Source organism: Chanodichthys erythropterus, chromosome 18 (assembly GCF_024489055.1).
Source record: "Chanodichthys erythropterus isolate Z2021 chromosome 18, ASM2448905v1, whole genome shotgun sequence".
Classification (NCBI taxonomy): Eukaryota; Metazoa; Chordata; class Actinopteri; order Cypriniformes; family Xenocyprididae; genus Chanodichthys; species Chanodichthys erythropterus.
This window is the reverse complement of record NC_090238.1, coordinates 21,908,830-21,930,609: the sequence shown is the minus strand read 5'-3', so window position 1 is coordinate 21,930,609 and position 21,780 is coordinate 21,908,830. Positions and strand designations below refer to the sequence as shown.

The window sequence follows — 21,780 nt, the reverse complement described above, 5'->3', positions numbered from 1 at the left end:
ACTCTGGATAACACACTACAGTTTTGATCCATTATGAATTATACTATATATATTTTTTTTACAGTTTAAATCAAATCTCAGCATGTGAGATAAATGGCTGCTTACTCTGTAACTTTTGGTTTGAAAGTTTTCCAAAAATAATAACCAAATGCAGAGATACAGAAAAGTGAATCCATCATCATGTCAAATTGAAAATTCCCTGGTAAGTGAAACCAGATTATAAAAAGGGTAAATGCAAAAAGTATGTATATATCAAGTGTTTTTTATAAACATTATTAGATTGTATTTCTCAACAGAACTTTCCAATGAATTCTGTGTGAACAGTTCAGATTACGGCTGATTTTTTAGGCCTGAAAGCTAAACACACTGCGCTCAGTTATATACTCTCCAGCTAAACAAGTCGCAAACAGCTACCAAGACAAGCCGTCTCAAAGAGAGGCCATTGACAGGGCAGGGCTGCTCCAGTTCACGTATATGTGAAGGTCCATTCAGAGACGCAGCACTATAAACGCCAAAAACACAGCCGGCCGTCCTCTCGCACTGTGTCCAGCTGGCCCTATTCACTCACAAACACACACTCATACACATACACACAAATAAACACTTACATCCATACACAAACACTCCTCCCACACAAAGTGGGCGAAAGAAGCCATGCAACAGCTGTGACTGCTGCAATCTTATTAGTCTCTCTCTGGCTGGTAGGGTTGTCAGCAGAGATGCTAACGATTAATCGACGATCGATCGTCGATGATAATTTAATCCATAAAACTTATCAATGGTAAATTAAGAAAAGTCATAATTAGAATAAGTAGTTTTGAGGTGCATGCGGCTAATTTGCAAAACACATTCAGCAGACACACGTGGAGGAATGAAGCAAGCACGCCGTAGTTATGTATTCTATATTGTAAATGTATTAATGTCTTCAAGCCATTGCAATGGATTAGGTAGGCTAGCTGTTTATTTTGAAACATAATTAACCGAGGGTACAAAAAAACCCTCCAAACAAGTAATTTTTCTGAACATAAGAACTACTTACTTGTGTAAATGCCACAATAAAACTACATAGAATAAACAAGTCCTGGTTAATGAGTGATGACCTTCCAGTTTCAGTTGTGCACTCCTATTGTATGGCGCATCGAAGTGTGCTCCAGCTATAAAACAGTGTCCGATTGGTCTCTATACATCATCCCTACCCACTATACCCAAAATAATGTTTCCGTTGATTGGCGTTGGAAATAACTAGTGACGGTGGCAAATTTTTACTACCGCGGTGGAAATCACCAACAACCACCGGTGTTGCGGTGGTGGGGTCCAAAGGGGTGTGTGTGTGTGTGTGTATATATATATATATATATATATATATATATATATATATAAAATCAGAGGTTGTGTTAGACTTGCGTTTCACCGTCATTTTGATGGACAAGATCGTAAAAAAATCCATCATAATCAACAATTACCCGTAATTTTAATTTATATATTTTGATAAGTCATTTAATAGCTTCTGATTTCATCAAAATTTTCATTTTTATTCATGAACTTACAGGATAAGCAAATAGGCATAGGCTATGCATTTATTTATACTATGAAAAGAAAGTTGATCAAACACTGCGTCACTTTTCAGTTATCTTGAACACTTGTCACGGATTGTGAGTGAATGCGAACACCATTTCCTCTTTACTACTGTACAGAACGAAATAAACATGAATGAAAATGAAAAAAATATGTTGAAAGATGCAAGTTAGCTTACCGAAATCTGTATCACATCAGTCATCAGTGTTGCAAACAATTTCATGTAACAATATAACGTTACCTCAGAAAAGCCATTCGTTCACCATAAACTTATAGTCAGTAAGAAAAATAACAAAACTTAATTATGCAAGTAAACATAAGTAACTTTATTATTATAAAATTGACTTAAACTAGGGTGCTCGTCTGTTTTCATTTTATTCTGGAGACTGAACTCGCGCTCTGCTGCCACACTGGAGCGCGCTCACCACCTACTGGACAGGGGTGGGAATTACAGTTACAAGCTACATAATCTGTCAAAATGACGGACGGGCTGCAGATTTTTTCCGTCACTACTAAAAAAAAATCATCAATGGCGGAAAATTTTTCGGTTAACGCGACCTCTTATATATATTTTATACATATATATAAAATGTCACACTACCGCCGGTGACACTCCACGACCGCGGTGGCAACTTCACTACCGCGGTGGTGCGGTTGTCATGCCTACCGTCACAGCCCTAGAAATAACTGTGTTATGATCATGATGCAATCGGATCCTGGAAGTCCTATAGCTTTAGCCTAGCAGCATGTCAAGTGTTCTACACATTGTCTTATGTTGTGTTTAGGTTTGATCTAAATAAAGATATGTGATCTACTATGGTTTACTAATGATTTGCGAAGCTACCAACCAAAACATGGCACAAAAGTATCATGTGTATACTGTTTACACATGGGTCGGCTGCACTTTTTCATACAAATAGTTGGTATAGTTTGGTCTCGAACTGAAACAAGTATGCTTCTTGTAGTCTGCTAGTTGAGACCTTTTCAACGATATACTGTATTACACAAGTCTATCTATTATGTACTATGATTTTACATTTTCATGTGAAGCAGTACACGAGTTCACACTTACAAATGAACAGACAGAGTAAAAGAATATATGTATTTGGCGTGCTGTCTGGGGGAGGGTGGGCTGTGAGGAGACGGGCTGGTGAGGGATGCGGAAAAAAAATAGATAGGAACCTAGGTGTTCCTGTCAAGGAATATAAGTGAGTCGGCTACATATTTTATAGGCCTTCTCTTATGTTGATTGGGTTGATCATTTGAACATGCTCCTCCCGAACTTTGTTAATAAAACATTAATTATTTTGATCATGTTATTAAAATAGATCAATACGTCAGCAAATTTAAAAGCACTTGTTAAGTGATGGTCATATTCCCTATATTAACCGTAAAGCCAAGCTTCTAGCTTTAAAGCTGCTGTCCGTAACTTTTTTTGTGTTCAAAATTTACAAAAATGATATAATGAGAATGTACAACATGAATCCATTTTCCAAACCGTGTTTTTGTCTTACCCTGAATCATTATGGTACACTTTTAATAAGTGTTTATATTTGGACTATTTCAGACCGGACTGGTAGGACCCACCGCAGAGTATCACAGTAACTGCGTGACTCGCCATAGACATACACGGAGAAAAGTAGCTCCGGCTACAATGTTCTTTCACAAGACGCGTGCAGTTCTGTTTATTAACCGCTAGAGGGCCAAAAATCGTGGCCTGCAGCTTAAAAATAACACCTATTTGGTTGTAAAGTAACATTATAAAACGGTTAGTTCCTGTCCTTGATTCTGATTGGTCAATAGCTGTGTTTTATTCACGATAAAACGCGGCTATGACCGCTTCACCCAACGGTTCTGTGTATCACTACACAACACCCTTAGCAACCACTCTTAGCAACGTAAACTGTTTGTTCTCAATTGATATTGTTCATTGAAGCTTACTGTATTATGTAGAAGAGTACTGTGATGATAAAGAGATTGAGTGAGCGAGTTTATTACTAGGGCTGCACGATATATCGCATGAGATTGTCACGCGCATTTCGTCAGTAAAGCCGGTTCCCTGATTACCGTTAAATCTCCATCACCTGCTTTCAAATGGAGCGGCATTTAATAGACAGAGCCGTAGATCACTGAAAAGCCTCGCAATATCGCGTTCATTATCGAAGGCGATTCATCTGCGATATGAACGCGATATTGCGTGGCTTTTCATTGAACTACGGCTCTGTCTATTAAATGCCGCTGCATTTGAAAGCAGGTGATGGAGATTTAGCGGTAATCAGGGAACCGGCTTTATTGATGAATTGCGCGTGACAATCTCATGCGATATATCGTGCAGCCCTATTTATTACCTGCATTCAGATTTAGCATTTTCCTTCTGGTCAGTCCTATGTTCATAATAAAAAATACAGTTTTTAAAAACAAGGTTGATTCACTGAATTAAACACTAAAATACATTTGATATGCAAATCACTTTGATTTTGGCTCGCTGATATCATTGCATCTGTTAATGTCATACTAAAGACAAGTGCCACAATAACACCAATATTAAAATTCTGGCTGATAACAATAAATTGATAAATTCATGTTATGGCCATTGAAGGTAAGGTAGGCCAGGCCATTTCAGAGGGCTAGCAATAACTTGCAAAAATTTGAGTCTGAGGACGTGAACAACTCCGGGTTGCCATCTTGTAATTACGGTTATGACATTGCGTAAACGCAGCATAAGCTCGTTGTTTTGATTAAGGAGGAACTGTAAAAGATGACTATGTTTACAACTCTGCATAGCCTTACAGAACACGCTGATGACGTGTGATGTCATGTGATGTTGAGTTTGGACCAAATGTAATGATTGGATGATTTTTTGGTCCTAAGACTTCCACAGAAGATATATGTAATTTTTTTTATATTCAGACCACTTCTATTATTGATTGTTATCATGATGTGAAGAGAGTTTCAAGTAGTGTTACAAAAGGTGTTTATAAAAATATTGCCTACCTCAACCTCAATTACCAAATACTAAATGGCTGATATTAAAATGATATACTATTTTGACTAAATAAGTTAAAAAATATATAATTTTTAATGCTACATGTGAATTTAGACATCATATGCACAAATCTATTTAGCTCTTACACAGGAAAATTATAACACTGATATCATAGATGTTAAAATACAAGACAAATTTCCTATATGGATTTAATACAGAACATAATTCTGTTAGCTTGTTAGCCGTTAGCTGATGATTCTGCTTAATGTTTAATATTGGATGCTTAGTAACATAATGAACAAATCTTGAGAGTTTTAGACTCAGCCAGGCTGGATATGAAAGTATGCATCTGTAGGATTTCCTCTCTTCTCATAATGCTGGAATGTGAAGTTTGGACAAAAAATAGAGGGTTTGAAAAGAGCAGAAAACTCCCATTACATTACCAAAGACATAGAGCGGACGAGTGTTTCGACATCTGCATCTACAAGTCCGTCACCCCCCTAAACCTCAAGCCATAACTCATAAATAGCATTACAAAAGCTTTTTAGACTGTTTAGACTAGAGGGGCGTACAACGCACATCATCTCATCCCAGCAGTCTCCTCCCAAATCAACGCCAGTACCCCATTACCTCAGAGAAACATGATACATACTGAGAGAAGGAGCAGAAAGAGAGAGAGAATTGATTTTTGCAGTGCTGAATAGAGCTGTAACCAGCAGTCATGCAAACAACAGAGCTGCTTTCCTTTTGCAATGTTATACCAGAATAGTTGAGAGATCAGTCGCCTGTGAGCTCAGCATGATCCAGCAGCTGTGTCAGTCAAATGGAGCTCTGTGGGATCAATGATACTGCAAAACTGATATCAGTTCACTAGGTGGGTTCAAATGGAAGATATAAGGATTCATTCATTCATTCATTCAGGATTCAGTAATCATGTCTGGCTGGTACAAACTAAAGAAACTGATGAAATCAAGTTTTTCTGGATTCCAAAACCTGATAATGATCTGATACTAATGCAAAGGTGTAATAGTTTTTCACAATATTGCTGTTTTTGTCAGTATTTATTTATGATCAAATAAATGCAAATAAAAGTCTTAAAAAAAAAAAATCGAAAACTAGGAGACAATTAGGGTTTCCTTGAAAATGAATGAAGGTGTATCTATTCGCCAAATTTACCCGGGAGTGAGAACATGGATGCCGGTTTAGATCTAAACTTTTGAAAGAGAGGAAGACACCCAAAAGTTGAAAGTCTCTGTATTTGTATGTGCATTTGTGTGTTTGTTGTGTCTATGCAAGGAAATTCTAAAAATGGCCTCTTGGAGTTACAATAGTCTTCCTTCCTGTGCATCTGGTTTTGGACAGCCTGATTACAGCTGCTACACAAAGCGTAAAGAAAACCTCTCAAACTCAAACAATCACAAATGACACAATCCACAGTAAATGGTAAATCAGCAACTTTCAATAGACCGTGCATTTCCTTGACAAACATTTAGTTCAACGAATGTTCTGCATTCAAAACATTATCTGTGACATTCTGTCAATTACCACCAAAAATTTAAAGTTAATGTGGTAAAATTGCTTACTAATCATGTTGGTGCAAAGTTATTCAATCTTTCATAATCATACTAATCCAATCTTCTGTGCAACATAAAAGAAAATAATATGAGAAATGTCTTTTTTTTTTTTTTTTTCGTACAAGTCAATGCTAACCAAAACATGAGGTTACCAACATTCTTCAAAATATCTTCTTCCACAGAAGAAAGTCATACAAGTTTTAAACAACATGAGGGCAAGTAAATGACAAAATTTTAATTTTCGATTGAACTATGCCTTCAATTTCTGCATAACATAGACTAAATAGATCTTAAATTAGGCGTATTTCCACCTCCAAATCTAAACACCACATAAATATTCTAGATTCCTGCAGTCATGCTTTGAAGGTCAGGCTAAACTCTGTGTAGCACAGTTGAAGTGCAAGCTTCCTTGTAATGCCACTATATAGGCTAAGCTACTGAGTATATATATATAATTATGCATCCCCTATTGCTCCTGAGACTGAAGGCCAGACACAGCTTGACTGGATTATTGGCATTTCTCTTCACGCTGGTGGGGTTGGTTTCCTCACATAGTGCAGTCAAGCCCACAGGGAATACACTACAACGAATCAAAGCTTCCTGTCGGCATCTAAGCTAAATGCTTCTTTTCACGCCCACCATTTGCAGAAAGCTACAAAAATAAGACCACAATTTCATATTAAAGGCATCTGAGGCAGCTCAAATGTGTCAATGACAATGATCTTGCAAATTACATCAATGTCAACCTGAAGATGAATTTGTCTCCAAACTATGTGTAAAATCTGTGTGGCTGGCTGGTCACGGTGTCTCTCTTGATACTACCAAAAGGGGAATCTAAATTATTTAAACATATGTGAAATTATTTAAACCTTCTCCAAAGCAAAGTGAACTACCAGCATAGTGCATGACAGACCCAGTAACTCTGAGAGTAATAGTCTAGATGTGGGTCAGAACTGAGTTAGGTCATACAAACCAAATTCACACACATATACATACACACACAGTAAACATATTGGACATCTGTGTCAACTACCTGCTATGTTATTCTGGGTGTGAGAAGGTTTTATGGGTCACTGTGTTTGGGTTTCTGATTTTTTTTTTTAGTCAGTCTGGCCAAAACCTTTCTGTACTTCACAGCACAAAATACACACTTGACATAGATATTTCAAATGTGGAGGCCAAAATTCCTCTTTTGTGAGACTTTATTAAATATTTAACATTACTGTATCTGCAAACACATCTGCAGTGACTGTTCAGACAGAGTTTTTACTATGTTATATCTTAAAGGAACACTCCACTTTTTTTGAAAATAGGTTCATTTTCCAACTCCCCTAGAGTTAAACAGTTGAGTTTTACCGTTTTCGAATCCATTCAGCCGATCTCCGGTTCTGGCGGTACCACTTTTAGCATAGCTTAGCATAGTTCATTGAATCTGATTAGACCGTTAGCATCGCGCTTAAAAATGACCAAAGAGTTTTGATATTTTTCCTATTTAAAACTTGACTCTTCTGTAGTTAAATCGTGTACTAAGACCGAAGGAAAATAAAAAGTTGTGATTTTCTAGGCTGATATGGCTAGGAACTATACTCTCATTCAGGCGTAATAATCAAGGAACTTTGCTGCCGTATCATGGCTGCAGCAGTGCAATGATATTACGCAGTGTCTCTCACAAACGTCTCCATGGTTGCAAGGCACGTTCCCTGTGCAAGCAGGGGCTCACGGGCACTGCGTAATATCATTGCACTGCTGCAGCCATGGAACAGCAGCAAAGTTCCTTGATTATTACGCCTGAATGAGAGTATAGTTCCTAGCCATATCAGCCTAGAAAATCACAACTTTTTATTTTCCTTCGGTCTTAGTACACGATTTAACTACAGAAGAGTCAAGTTTTAAGTAGGAAAAATATCAAAACTCTTTGGTCATTTTTAAGCGCGATGCTAACGGTCTAATCAGATTCAATGAACTATGCTAAGCTATGCTAAAAGTGGTACCGCCAGAACCGGAGATCGGCTGAATGGATTCGAAAACGGTAAAACTCAACTGTTTAACTCTAGGGGAGTTGGAAAATGAGCCTATTTTCAAAAAAAGTGGAGTGTTCCTTTAAACAGCCTATTTTTGTATTTGAACTGAGGTTTGGTTTAATTTTAAATATAAGAGCCATAATTGTTCAGAAAATGTGTGCTTTTAAATATAATACTGTTCAAAAGTTTTGGTTCAGTAAGATTTTTTTAAAGAAATGTTAAAGAAATTAATAATTTTATCTAGCAAGGATGCATTGTTAGATTGAAAATTCTATTCCAAATAAATTCTATTCTTTTGAAATTCCTATTCATCAAAGAACACTGAGACAAATTTGACTAATACAGCCCCAAATATGATTCAGCTACACAGCCTCTTATAAAGAAGTTCATTTGTGAAACTGCCTAGATATGAGTACATGATTTACTGAGCTGACAGTCACAGATATCACAGATGTACAGCATGAGAACATACGTGCTGGGTGGAGTCTGCTTGGCCTGAATGGCTGTCTCTTGGCAGGCACGTATTGTAAATAAAAGCTTGACTTTGTGTATAAAGGGTGCTAAAAAGTGATATATTTTCAGATGTGAGGACTCATATGGGTTTTTAATGGAACAACCCAAAGGCGTAACAATCTCATTATCACGTAGATGGTCTGTTGACACTAAAGACGCCCCTGCTCCCCCCTTCTACAACTTCTCTCTCCTTCCCTTTGGGAACCGAGGCAACCGCAGCTAATACCTATACCATGACGTAATGCCAGAATGGAATTTTTGGGCTTTTGTGAGTGTCGTAGCAGGTTTCCAAACGTCTACATAATTCACAGCAAGTTTTTCAATTAGAAAAAAAGACCTTCTCATCTGCAAGTTTTTAAGATTATTTAGCTTCAAATTAATTACGTTCAAAGCTAGAGATTTGTCTTATATAAACCTGCCTTTCAAGTTGCCATTAAGGCCTAAATAACTTCTAAACTTTCAGTATAAAAGTCTAAACCGGGATATAATAAACAGATTTTGGAGATCAAAACCTTATTCTAGCTCTGAATGTTATTACAGGAAAACTCTGAGGAAGAGAAACAGCGAATGAGAGAGAACGAGAGTGAGTTTGACCTACACAGATGCTGACACAGACAGCACTCATCAAATTAAGACGTTCTAAGCGAACGTGTGTGTGAAGCTAAAAGGCATTGAGCTGACCTCAAACAGAGACGCTAATGGCTCCACTTTAAATTACATCACCTTGTCGTGCTACCTCTCCAAACACCACCCCCCCAGATCCCAGACACCCCCTGCCAGCTGAGCATCTCCTAGACTGCAAGGACAAGACTTGCAATTTACTCGCAAAGCATGTGATTGCAGAAAATATTGCACCAATAATAATAAAATGGCCAATGAATTTTTTAGATCCACCAAAAATGATGTTCGCATTTTTGTGCATATTTGCTCATTTCCCACTACACATTCTCTCCTCAGCCATGTGTCTGGACCGTGGCTATTTAAACAGATGTGGCTCCACATCATGTCTTGTGGCCACACCCTGACAGAGCACATTATCTCTGCTCTCTTGGTCACGTCATACTGCTGAGCCCAGAGTTACAGGCATCTGGGCATGCATGTGTTAGTTTGTGCATGTTTGTTTGTCACACATCTGGGTATTTGCCGTTAGCTGGTCACAGTTTACATGCACGAATGCTGCAGACAGGCATGAATACCCCCATCTCATCCATGCTGACTAAGCAGTCCTGCCCCAGCCACGTGCATCAGGCTGTTTAAATGCACCAGGCAGTCCACTGCAACCATTTTCACCACTGCAGTCAGCCCCACTGAACTCCAAGAAAGAGATGCCGTCACAAACCCTGGTTGATTCCATAAAGGTTTAGCAAACACAGATTCAAATAGGCTACTTCTTTTTCTAAACCAAATACATAAAATGCAATCATATGCAAACATCAGTGCAACCATCTCCATCAACAAACTTCAATTATCAAATATTATTATTTATTAAGGCATCAAAAAGAATGGTACATCAAATAGAGATTTATGTGAACATTAATAGGCAGATTAGTGAAAGGTGCCATTGAACGTTTTTTTACAAGATGTAATATAAGTCTAAGGTGTCCCCTGAATGTGTCTGTGAAGTTGCAGCTCAAAATACCCCATAGATTTTTTTTTATTAATTTTTTTAACAGCCTATTTTGAGGCATAATTAGAAATAAGCCTTAAAATGGATCTTTACAAAGTGTTCGTCATGCAGCATGTCTAATCGCGTAAGTATGGTATTTATTTTTATGTTTACATTTGCTTTTGAATGAGCGTGATAGTGCTCCGTGGCTAACAGCTAATGCTACACTGTTGGAGAGATTTATAAAGAATGAAGTTGTGTTTATGCATTATACAGACTGCAAGTGTTTAAAAATGAAAATAGCGACGGCTCTTGTCTCTGTGAACACAGTAAGAAACGATGGTAACTTTAACCACTTTTAACAGTACATTAGCAACATGCTAACAAAACATTTAGAAAGACAATTTACAAATATCACTAAAAATATCATGTTATCATGGATCATGTCAGTTATTATCACTCCATCTGCCATTTTTCGCTATTGTTCTTGCTTGCTTACCTAGTCTGATGATTCAGCTGTGCACATCCAGACGTTAATACTGGTTGCCCTTGTGTAATGCCTTGAACATGAGCTGGCATATGCAAATATTGGGGCCATACATATTAATGATCCCGACTCATAAGTAAGATTCGCCTGTTCTTCTGAGGTCTTTTAAACAAATGAGATTTACACAAGAAGGAGGAAACAATGGAGTTTGAGACTCACTGTATGTCATTTCCATGTACTGAACTCTTGTTATTTAACTATGCTGAAGTAAATTCAATTTTTAATTTGATGGCACCTTTTAAAAAAAAATATTCATAAAATAGCATTAAATAAACCAGCAAGCAACAAAGTACCATCAGGTAAGATTTGCAATTAAAACGCATGAATAAATGTATCTAAAGTCTGAAAGCCATGTTTGTTTACATAAGGCCTCCACATGCAACATGCATGACTACCCATCTAATAACCCATTTCTGGGTCTAGCCTTCTCTTCTGTACCCGCCTCCATGTGCTACCTATGAGGCCTTTTCCCCTTGACTCAAACAATGACTCCTTTATACTCAAGGCCCGAAGTGGCACCGTGGGAATGTGCTGGGGGGCGGAATGTTTTTATTCTGCTATTGGCACCCTGACCAGAGGCTGGCGACGCAAAGGTTAAAACAGTTACACACAAACACTCAAGGCAAAAGGTGTGGACAAGCTGTCAATTTAAAGACATTATGGAGTTCATTTGCACATTTCAAGAGCCAAATGGTCCAAAAAACATTTGGCAGCAAGTTCAATGTTCTTATGCAAATTTCCCAGCGCGTTGCAATTAGCAGGCCAGTGTCAGATCCTCAACATCCTGGTCTATTTAAAACGTTTACAGTACGACTCATTTCAGCGAATCGATTTTTAAGGAGATTTTTTTTTTTTTTTTTTTTTTTTTTTTAAGAATCATTAAAAAAGATTCAGTTATTCAGCTCTACGACATAGCTGAGTCATCACGTGGTCACTGACATAAATGAAAGCACATTGCTGTTCATTTCAGATCATAAAAACAGTCATAAAGAACCAAAATATCGTTTGTATACGTTACATCTCATGGTTGAAAAGAATTTTGCACTTTTAAATAAAATGCTAGTTACTTTAAAACACAACTTCAGAATACGTGTTAATAAAACGAATATATTTATTACGTTTTATTTATAACTTTGCAGCTATCAAAAATAACTTTTCGATCCATTAGCTCACACTCATCAGTCCATGGTTCATATCGAATCGGTTCTCTGTTCAACGAGTCAATAATCCGCTCGGATCATCCAGACAGGGTTTGTGAATAGATCTGCTGAAAGATCCGGTACAAAAGAACGATTCATTCACGATGTGTTCGAAAAGACGGCAATGTCGTAAAGATGTTACGCATCTCTCCACCAAATATCATCTTTGTGCTGTCTAATGATGTCTACTCCACAAACAGCCTCTGAGAATCATACTCATGATGACAATAACACAGATGATCTTGCTGTGTCAGAGATGCGCCCCTCCTGAATCATATTACATCACATCAGCGGTTAAACTGGCGTCCTTCCTAAAGGACAGACAAGTACATGTGCTCATTTACCTCCCAATGCGCAAAATTGTCAGAAACATGCCAAACCTTAAAACAAGCAAAAATTACATACGCGCTACAGTAGGAAATGTTTTGATACCAGAGCCATGCTGTAAACGGTCGCATCATTTCTCAGCATTGCGATTATTCCGTATCAAAACGAGCACTGAACCGTTTTAAAATGCGTTATGGAAGTATATTTAAGCTCTGTGGTATGTTTGGGTCGGTGGTTGAGGAGCCCTACCTCGTTCCGGCTTCACCTGGGATGATGATGGAGCGTGCAGACTTTTGCTGCATTGACTCAAAGCTCCCAGGAGCGAGACCACGTGACCCAACTCTGCACCGCTACTATCTCAGTCACCCAAGTCCACACTGCGATTTTAAAGACAGATGCAGTTTTTTTTCCCTGGCAATGGCATTATGCCATAAAGATTCGTGCAGGGATAAAATCTCGTAAAAGATGAGGCTTATAATGTGCTAGAGGTGGAATATTATGTTTACATCCAATGCAATACAGATTGCCAACGTGAATCATACTAAATTGTGCTTTCTAGGAATACACTGTAGAAATGTTTTAGCCTAGTGTAAAAGCTGCCAGTACACTACCGTAAAATACTGAGACGACATTAAATGTGTCATTAAATCATATATAACGTCCTATTTAAACTTTTTAAATATTTTTTATTGCTGTTAAATGCTTGGGAATAACACAGGTAGGCTAAGTGAAGACAACACGTTGACATAAAGGAACAAAAATGTACAAAAAATAACAAATTAGCCTACATCTAAATAAATTTGTGACTGCAAAAGGGGGTCATTTTTTTAAACTGAGATTTATACATTGTCTGAAAGAACTAGAATCGCCTATAAAGTTGTCCAAATGAAGTCATAGCAACTCATATTACTAATGAAGGGAAATAAATTAAATTTACACCATTGATTTACCACAACTAAACCTTTATATACACAAAAATGTATAAAAAAACATCACCAGGAACATGATGACATTTATTAATAGACGATAAGTTAATAGCCTACTTTGAACGTTGTACACCATTTTAACAATAATATGCCACAAAAGTAGCCAATTTTTTCAAACAATTTTTTTTATAGCCTAATTTTAGGCCTACTGTAAACTTTCATAGGCCTATTGTCTTTTAAAATATAATTTTATCGTAAGATAGGTCTATATAGTTACCAATTAGCCTACAACTAGTTTAGCCTACTAGTATTTTTACATTAGGCTATTTCCCGTTTAATTAATGTCACATTTTTAGTGTCACAAAATAAGGCTAACCCATTGTAGATGAGTACCAACGTACTATTAAAGAGCGGAGTGTGGATTTGTCTCAGGTCTTTGTGAATATAATTAGCCTTGCAGTAATGATATCATGTGTGCTCTGACACTGTGGGCGTTGATAACGGGTTGCGTGAATAGACTGCTCACTGCTTAAACTTTCTTAAATGCGATTTATCTTACCTGTTATGATGTCGTCAATCACCAACTCTTTCTCAGTCATCGTTCAAATCTTCAGGTTTTCTTATTCCCGTAAAGATCCCACTTAATGTCTAACTTTTTGCGCTGTTCATTAGATTCTTCACAGAAAGCTCCCTTTCACGCCCCGTCCCGTTACTACGCTCTTACTCCCACCAAACTTCCAGCCCTAAACTAGTCAAGACTAACGCGTTGGAGCGCATTTAAAATAAAGTATCTCGAGTTTGACCTACAGTTGAGATTTTCTCAGACTGACATCCAGAGAAAGGAAGTGTACTGATCCAGACTAACGTCTGTTGGCTCGCCATCCCGCCCCGCCCTTCAGCTCGACTCCATGTGCAAGACTAATGAATACAGTAACAGAGTAAACATAGGCCTGCTCAACTAAAGTGACACGTAATTAATTCTGTAATCTAGCAATTCTTATATGAATATGTATACTGAGAAGATATAGTCAAATAATCTATCTAATCTATCTGTCTTAAATCGGAATGTTTATTCTGGGGAGTAGATGAAACATTGATCTATGGAATGTTATCAAATATCAAACCATATTGCCTGGAAATTACACATGGTGAAATAATACTGCATCACACCATGTAGCCAACAGCATTGCATGGAAAATATTGTGCATGGTCTTAAAGTAGGTTTTCTATGGTTCCGTGAAGAACCATATGCTTCCATGGAACCTTTCCATGCACAAAAGTTTCTTTAGAATTTTTTTTTTTTTTTAAATATTCTTTACAATGATGGTTCTTTTAGGAACTGTTCAATGAAAAGTTATTTAGGGGTGGGGGTAAGGTTTACATTGATTGATTGATTGATTGATTGAATGGTACTGCATACCTGCAATATGTATATCCAAAACTATAAAAAATAAATAAATAAATAAATAAAAAGCTAGATTATTTGTTGACTCTCAGGAGGTGGTTCCTCCAGGCCTGAGCATCATGGGTTTGATCTCAAGCAGGTTGGAGTTTACTTGACATTTGAAGTCACTGAAAACAGTGGGATTTTCATGATATCCGAATGCCACAGAACATATGCATCTCTGCAGTAAACACTTTCACTTTCAACAAAATTAAGCAGAATTTTTTTGTGAAACACAGACAAACATTTCACCTTCACATTTCACTCAAGAGAGGTTACTTTCAGTCACTCACAGGCAGAACAAAAGTGTAATTCAACATTATAAAGTTTCATTAGAAACATTTCTTTATAGCCTACATACAATATGCGTTCACACTTTTCTAAATTAACTAGTAAACTCAACTTCAGACTTCAGGATATCAAATGGCAGTTAGAAGAGAAAGTCAGTGGCCAGTGTTGGTCACCTCCCCAGGCTTTGCTACAGTGGGTTATAAAAAGGCTCAATGCCCCATCTAGTGGTCAATATGAACTTGACCCAAAAGACCCTGAACCTGCCAATCAAACCCCAAGTAGGCATGGCATTTACACACCTAATCTGAAGTATTTCAAATGTTCCCTGAACATAAACCTTCTCTTCATATCTATATGTGCATCAAAAAACATTCATGTTTAAAAATGTCATGCTATGTGAAAAAGTAGTTCTATTTTGGTGTTTTTTAATATCCTGAAGATTTCTTGCATTTTTTTTTCTTCCAAAGATCTTGTTACTTTATTAAGCATCATGTTTACTCATTTATTACAAAATTTAAGTGATATTACATCAATACTATATTTCAAAATCTAAAATCAGATTGCTGCCCCATTACTGCCAATGCTGGAATTCAAAAAGTCACTGAATTAGACAATCTGCACTGTAAATTCTGACTAAGCTATTATTTTTTAAACAACTCTAACAAATATTAACTGAGTAAATACAACAGTTTTGTAAAGAACACTGGTTTATGAAAATAGCTGGAATATAACCTTGTATTTTAATTTGGTTATTTGACAGCTTTAGCCATGTTAGCCAGTTCAATGCACTCTCTATAAAAACAGGTTAGAGGTCCGTATCCATAATTTGTTGCAAAGGGTTTTTCTTTTGTTATTAACCATAATTTTGGAGAGTTTTACATTCACCCATTGTCGAGGATATGGAGGTGTCAAGGTTCTGGTTAGGTTTTCCTATCTTTCAAAATGTGCCAATATTTACAATTCACACATTAATGCAATTAATGCAAAAGTATACAAAATTCCACCACTCTTTAAAACGGAATACAATTGACTTGCCTCACTGCAGAATAATGACATCTTATCTTTGAGAACTCTTCTAGATAAAGCATAATTATGCAGTTCTAGATAGCCTAATCACAGTGAGGTTATTTAGCTGTGAGATTGTTAATTGACTTAAGTTTGAATTTTGTACAAAGCAAAATAGGGAATGCAACATACACATAACTCATGTGGCTCACAATGTTTACATGCATGATGACTTGTTTGGTAGGCTATATGTGTTAGACAGGACTAATAATCAACATAATGAAAACAATAAGTAATTATGAAAGAAACAAGTATAATCGCCCTCAACATAGTTTAAAAACACACAAACAAGCTTTGACAACCGTTCAAAGTTATAATGTGACAAAGGATGTTTGCTGCACAAGACTTGACAGCATTTTTAATGATATAGGAAAAGGTTATTGTTAAATTTCATAGGCTATAAGCATAAGTAGCTTGTGAAAATTATGTTTTACGGCTAAATCGTTTCTTAAAAGTTTTTTTTAAAACAAACAAACAACAATAACTCACAAAGCCTCAACTTTGGACAACATGCCCTCAAGTCCACAAGGGGGGAGTGTTCATACAGAATGTCAAAACCGGTATACAGAACTTTGCACAGTTTAGGTAGCTTCCAACTAAACAAACTGATATAAGAGCACTACTTTCACTCTTGTTTACAATGACAAATGCACAAGATTAAAATTAACTAAGAGTTGTGACAAATCTTTCTAGCAATTAAGGGTTTTATTTAAGCCTAGCCTTGAACAGCAAGAATATCAATGGAATGCTACATTAAATCATATTGTCTGTGCAGGTAAATTGATATTTCAAGGCAATGAACAAATTACGATTCCCTGTTCCGTTTAAAGAACAGGTGTAGTCGTCAAGGACAGGCTGAACGTTACCTCGCTCTCAACTGAGTTCTCTCAATCGATTGGCTGGTTCATTAGGCTACTCCTTGCCCATATCGTAGGCAAAACAGAACTGCAAACACAGCTGTTATTTCACTATTATTATTATTATTATTATTATTATTTTCTTCGACCAATACCTGGAGTAACATGCTGAACTGATCAAGCCATAGACAACATATGCCTGCCGCATACAGTTGAACACTCACATAAAAGCTCTTTTGGTGCCAAATAAATACTCGCGTAGTGTTACGCAATATGCGTGGATACGTAATTGTCTAGCGCCACGCTCATTTCCATTTTCATTAACGTTAGACTAGAGAAGTCTAGTTGTTTATATTTAGCCTACTTGCGGACGGTGTGTAAGTGGAAGAGGCATTTTTTCCTTTTCACTATTGTTAGGAAATGCTGGCTCTGTGGATTTTGTATTTAGTAAGCCTTAAAATGTTAATCGCATGACGTAGGCCTAAGTGTTATACAACCTGAATGGCTATATGACAGAGCTATTTATTTATTTATTTCCCAAACTTTGCACTTCGCCAGTCACCACTATGTTTTAATTCAACATTTAAAAGTTTAATGTCACTTGCATGACACTACTTGATGCGAGAGACCCTGTAACCTTACGCTAAATTTACAAGCTACATTTATATCAACGTTGATTTTAAGAAAGAAAGAAAGAAAGAAAGAAAGAAAGAAAGAAAGAAAGAAAGAAAGAAAGAAAGTCGACAAATTGTTGAATGTGTAGGCTAGTTTTTTTTTTTTTTTTTTTTTTTTTTAACCAGGACGGTTTATTTATAAAAAATAAACCATTATTTTAAAGTAAATAAACGATTTATTATAAAGTTTCCGATTTTCTTTGCCAAATTAAATGGGTTTGAATAGCCTAGTCTAGGCTAAACTTAGCAGTTAACACTACTACCCCTGTTCTAAACTAATAAAAACACAACGCAATAATGCCAAGCTTGTTCTGAAAGATTCTGTAAGTGACTACTCCTTCCAGCGCTTTTACGCTTTTTTGTCCCCTAGCTCTCAATGTGCACACAGCAGGGTTAAATATCACTTGTCTCTTATTTTCCCAGGAAGAAAATGCATACTCATACGGGTACATGTGAAGGTTAAGGGTTTGAGCTTACTTATGTTTTGCCAGATGGCAGCAGGCAAAGAAAGAAGCGAATAATTCAACAAATCTCTCTCTCCCTCTCTCTCTGGGTCCAGGTATCAGAGCAATGCGCGCGACCTGTCCGTGAACCCTCTTTAGTGAGCTTAGAAGAGTGACTTAAACGAGAACGGCTCATTAGGGCAGGAACTCATTAAGGCAAATCTGAAGAGATCTGGAAAAAATAATCGTATTACAGTTTTATACGTAGCAACATTATTTCTTTATTTTTCGTCTGTTTGCAGATGTTGTCCCCGTTTTGTTGAAACCGTATGAAGCCTGTTTATCTGCGAATATATATTTGATCATTGTACACGAATTGCATTCTAATGCACTATATCCATAACACTTTTAATTTTTTAAGTATATTATATTTTAAACAATCCCATATGAAAATGTATGTTTACATATTTATAAATGTAGCTATATGTATTTCTGGATATTATTATTGCTTATTGGCTATTACGATTATATATTAATTCAGTATATTATATATATTAATTGTCAGTATGTAGTCATTTAGAAGCATATGTAAAGCTATAATTTGCCAGATTTTTATTTTTATGCAATTATTTTAGTGCGAGCTTGCATAAATTTTTTTCTCGGCAACCTGAACGGGCTAATAATAATAGGCCTAACTTTTAGTTACGGTTTTGGGCGTTTAGAACAGCCTGTTTGTAACTGCGCGTAAATGAAACAGTTTACCAAATAATTACCAAAATCATAACAAAACTCAATTCTTGAGTTATAAAACACCAAAAATCTTAAGTGAATTGTAAGGAATTCCTAATTGAGTCCTTGTGGTCGTATTAATTCAGGATGAAACACAAACTGAAAAAAAAAAAAAAACTATTGGTGTTCATTCAAATGACACCTGGCAAAGTTTGAAAACATGACTAGGCGAGTGCGCGGCTCTGAAAGCATTAATCAGGGCATCGGGCGATGCATCTGGCGACTTAAGGATGGGAGAAGACGCGCTAATTAGGTAGAAATGGCCCTTTTTCCCCGTGACCCAGCGGGACCCTTGGCAAGCTGTTTAACATTAGTTAAGCAATTAAAACACGTGAATGCAAATGTAGCTTTTGGTGAAAGCTCTGGCCGTGGCATAAAGTGCATTATATTCCGTGTTCGTTATGAACCACACGATGCGAGTCTTAAAAATATGACAAAAACGTGATTACTTGCCTTAAGGTATGACAAAGCAACAAGTGGTTGAGAGCGAGATGGTTGCCCTGTGCTTGACACGAAAAAATATTCATAAAACGTTCAAATGAGCCTCTAGAACTTTATGAAAACCAAATAATACAAATTTGACAGCACTGCTTTAGGCTCCAAGAAGTTAAACAAGGAGGAACAAATCAGACAGCAAGCCTATCTGGGAGTGTCTGACCCACTGGCAGTCACATGTCTTGACAATGTGGATGTCTCTAACAGCGTTGAAAAGCCTGGGCTTCTTCACAGGCCCATGCGGTCGCCCCAAAACAGGCACAGGTCTGTTTAAACAGGGCGCTTTAGCTATAGCGTACTCTCTTTGTTTGGTGACTAATGTCCTCTTGTGATTGTATGATTCTTTTATGCATTATAGAGCTGGAGATATGGACTTGGTTTGTCTGTATCACATTACTTTCGGGTTGTCCTAAAGAGAGTGTCTATGGATGCATCCTCTTCAAAATGTAAGTCAATAGCCTAAACATTCTTAATCAAATTAACAGTAGTCAATTGAATGTTAATTTACGTTTATAGCCTAGTATAAAGTTCTGCATTATTGTAGTCACATGGTTAATTAAGAATTGTATTATAGATCATATTGCTTGATATAGGCTAAAATCGAATCAATCACTGCAACCTAAATTACATTAACGTTATGCTATATTTATCTATTGCTTTTAGGGAAATTAATTTGAATTTTTGTGACGCATGTTCTATGCAACGTGTAAGTTCTCGTAGGCGGGATAGTATATGAAAGAAAATACATAGGCTAGGTTATGTCACAATGATAGCTTTAGGTGCATGTGTAGTTGGAGAGTGCGCAGATGCGGCCGGCTGGTGGCGACAGTAACATGCAGGCATGCTCATTTGAACTCTGCGGTGACCGCACAGTGGATGCCTATAAATATCTGCTTAAAGTGATTTTTGGGTCCAGAAATATATTTGAAAACATTTATGTTCAAAGACCATCGTTGTTGTTGTTTTTTTTTTTTTTTTTTTTTTGTTAATCTTAATGTTCTATTAATTAGAGTGAACGTGTAAATACAGAGGTGTTTTCCCACTTGTCCATCATCAGATCTGACGCATTCCCTGTGCATGACATTAGAGAACTTAACTAAGCTTGACTGCATCCTAACTGATTTCTCTGTGAATGTTTACTGTTTTCCCCCGCAATGCTCTGTGATGCGCTGAAGCAAAAAAAAAAAAAAAAACTGCAACATCAATACCTGTTTCCTCTAAAATCATACTGCTTTTGCTCCATGCGGAAATACTATGGAGGCTCGGTTCATGTTTAAGCAAGCATATTTTGTTGTGTCAGATATTATTTGTGTCTTCCCCATCTGCACTACCCAGCCAAGCGCAGGATAAAAGCCAATGAATCGCGTTCTAGTCCGTGACGTCAGTGACGATGGTGCCCTCTCGATGACTTCCTGTCCTGGAGCGACTGACCTTCGCGTGAACCTGAGCCTGGTCTCGAGCAGAAGCGCGTGCCACACAGGCCTTAAATTTGGAAAACGGAAAAAGAGATTGTTTATAGGCCTACTCCATATTGTTCCATGTAAACAATGCCCTCACTTCATTCTGATAAGAATATTTTAAGATGGCGGTAATTTCCGCCTATAGCCTAATCTCTTTTAATAATCAAACCCTACGAATATCTAGTCTAATGCATGTGTCGTGAAAAAATAAAAACCATAAACTAGCATATTTTCACCTCGTTAATCAAGGCACCGACCATTAGCCTACCTTACTGAACTAACAACGCAAATTGATTTGTAGCTCATCATTTTCGACAAAGAATAAACTTAGGTGAAAAATAGCCTATCCTGAAAAATTTTATATTTGGCAAATTGAATGGAAATTAATTCTCACATTAGCACGTAACATATAGGCATATATGATTAAAAAAAAAAGTCTGGATAAAAACTGCCGTTGACGCTGCTGCGTGCTCTAATTTCATTCCTTTAGACGCATCCTGGATTTTTGCAGACTGAGTATGTTTTGTTAATACAGCACAAGGAACACCGGGAAAAAAAGTAATTAATTAATATAAAACGGTCAACAGGGGTTTAATTATTAATAATTCACATAGCCTAATTTATACTGCATGCAAAATTGTATAGGCTATATGTCGTTAAAGAGCCTACGAACTCATATGTAAGTTATGTTTGTAGAAAATCGTGCAAATGCAAGTTTTAAAAAGTAAATTCAGAAAGAAGACTATGAAAATTAAAATATACATTAAAGTATAAATTAGTATCTTTGTAATAATTCATACTAATAATTAACTAATCATTTATAAAGTAAAACTAATAACTAATAAAGTCAGAGTGAATTTTAAAAATGAAACAAAAGAAATGTGTATTAACATTGCAGCCTTTTCTTTAGTGTGAAAAAATATACATTTTTGTCAACTAAACATTGTTACAAAATATTTACATATATACTTAAACCTCAGTTCCAGGA

General features: G+C 36.7%; 1 protein-coding gene across 2 annotated transcripts in view; it reads right to left on the bottom strand.

The window, feature by feature from the left end:
* Positions 1-14,149, bottom strand: part of hspa12a (heat shock protein 12A) — a 39,629-nt gene extending 25,480 nt beyond the window's left edge. For both annotated transcript variants that reach the window (XM_067367265.1, XM_067367266.1), the window contains exon 1: positions 13,834-14,149. In XM_067367265.1, the coding sequence (XP_067223366.1) occupies positions 13,834-13,873 (40 nt within the window). In that variant the 5' untranslated portion in view covers positions 13,874-14,149. The remainder of the gene's footprint in view (positions 1-13,833) is intronic.
* Positions 14,150-21,780: the final 7,631 nt, after the last annotated feature.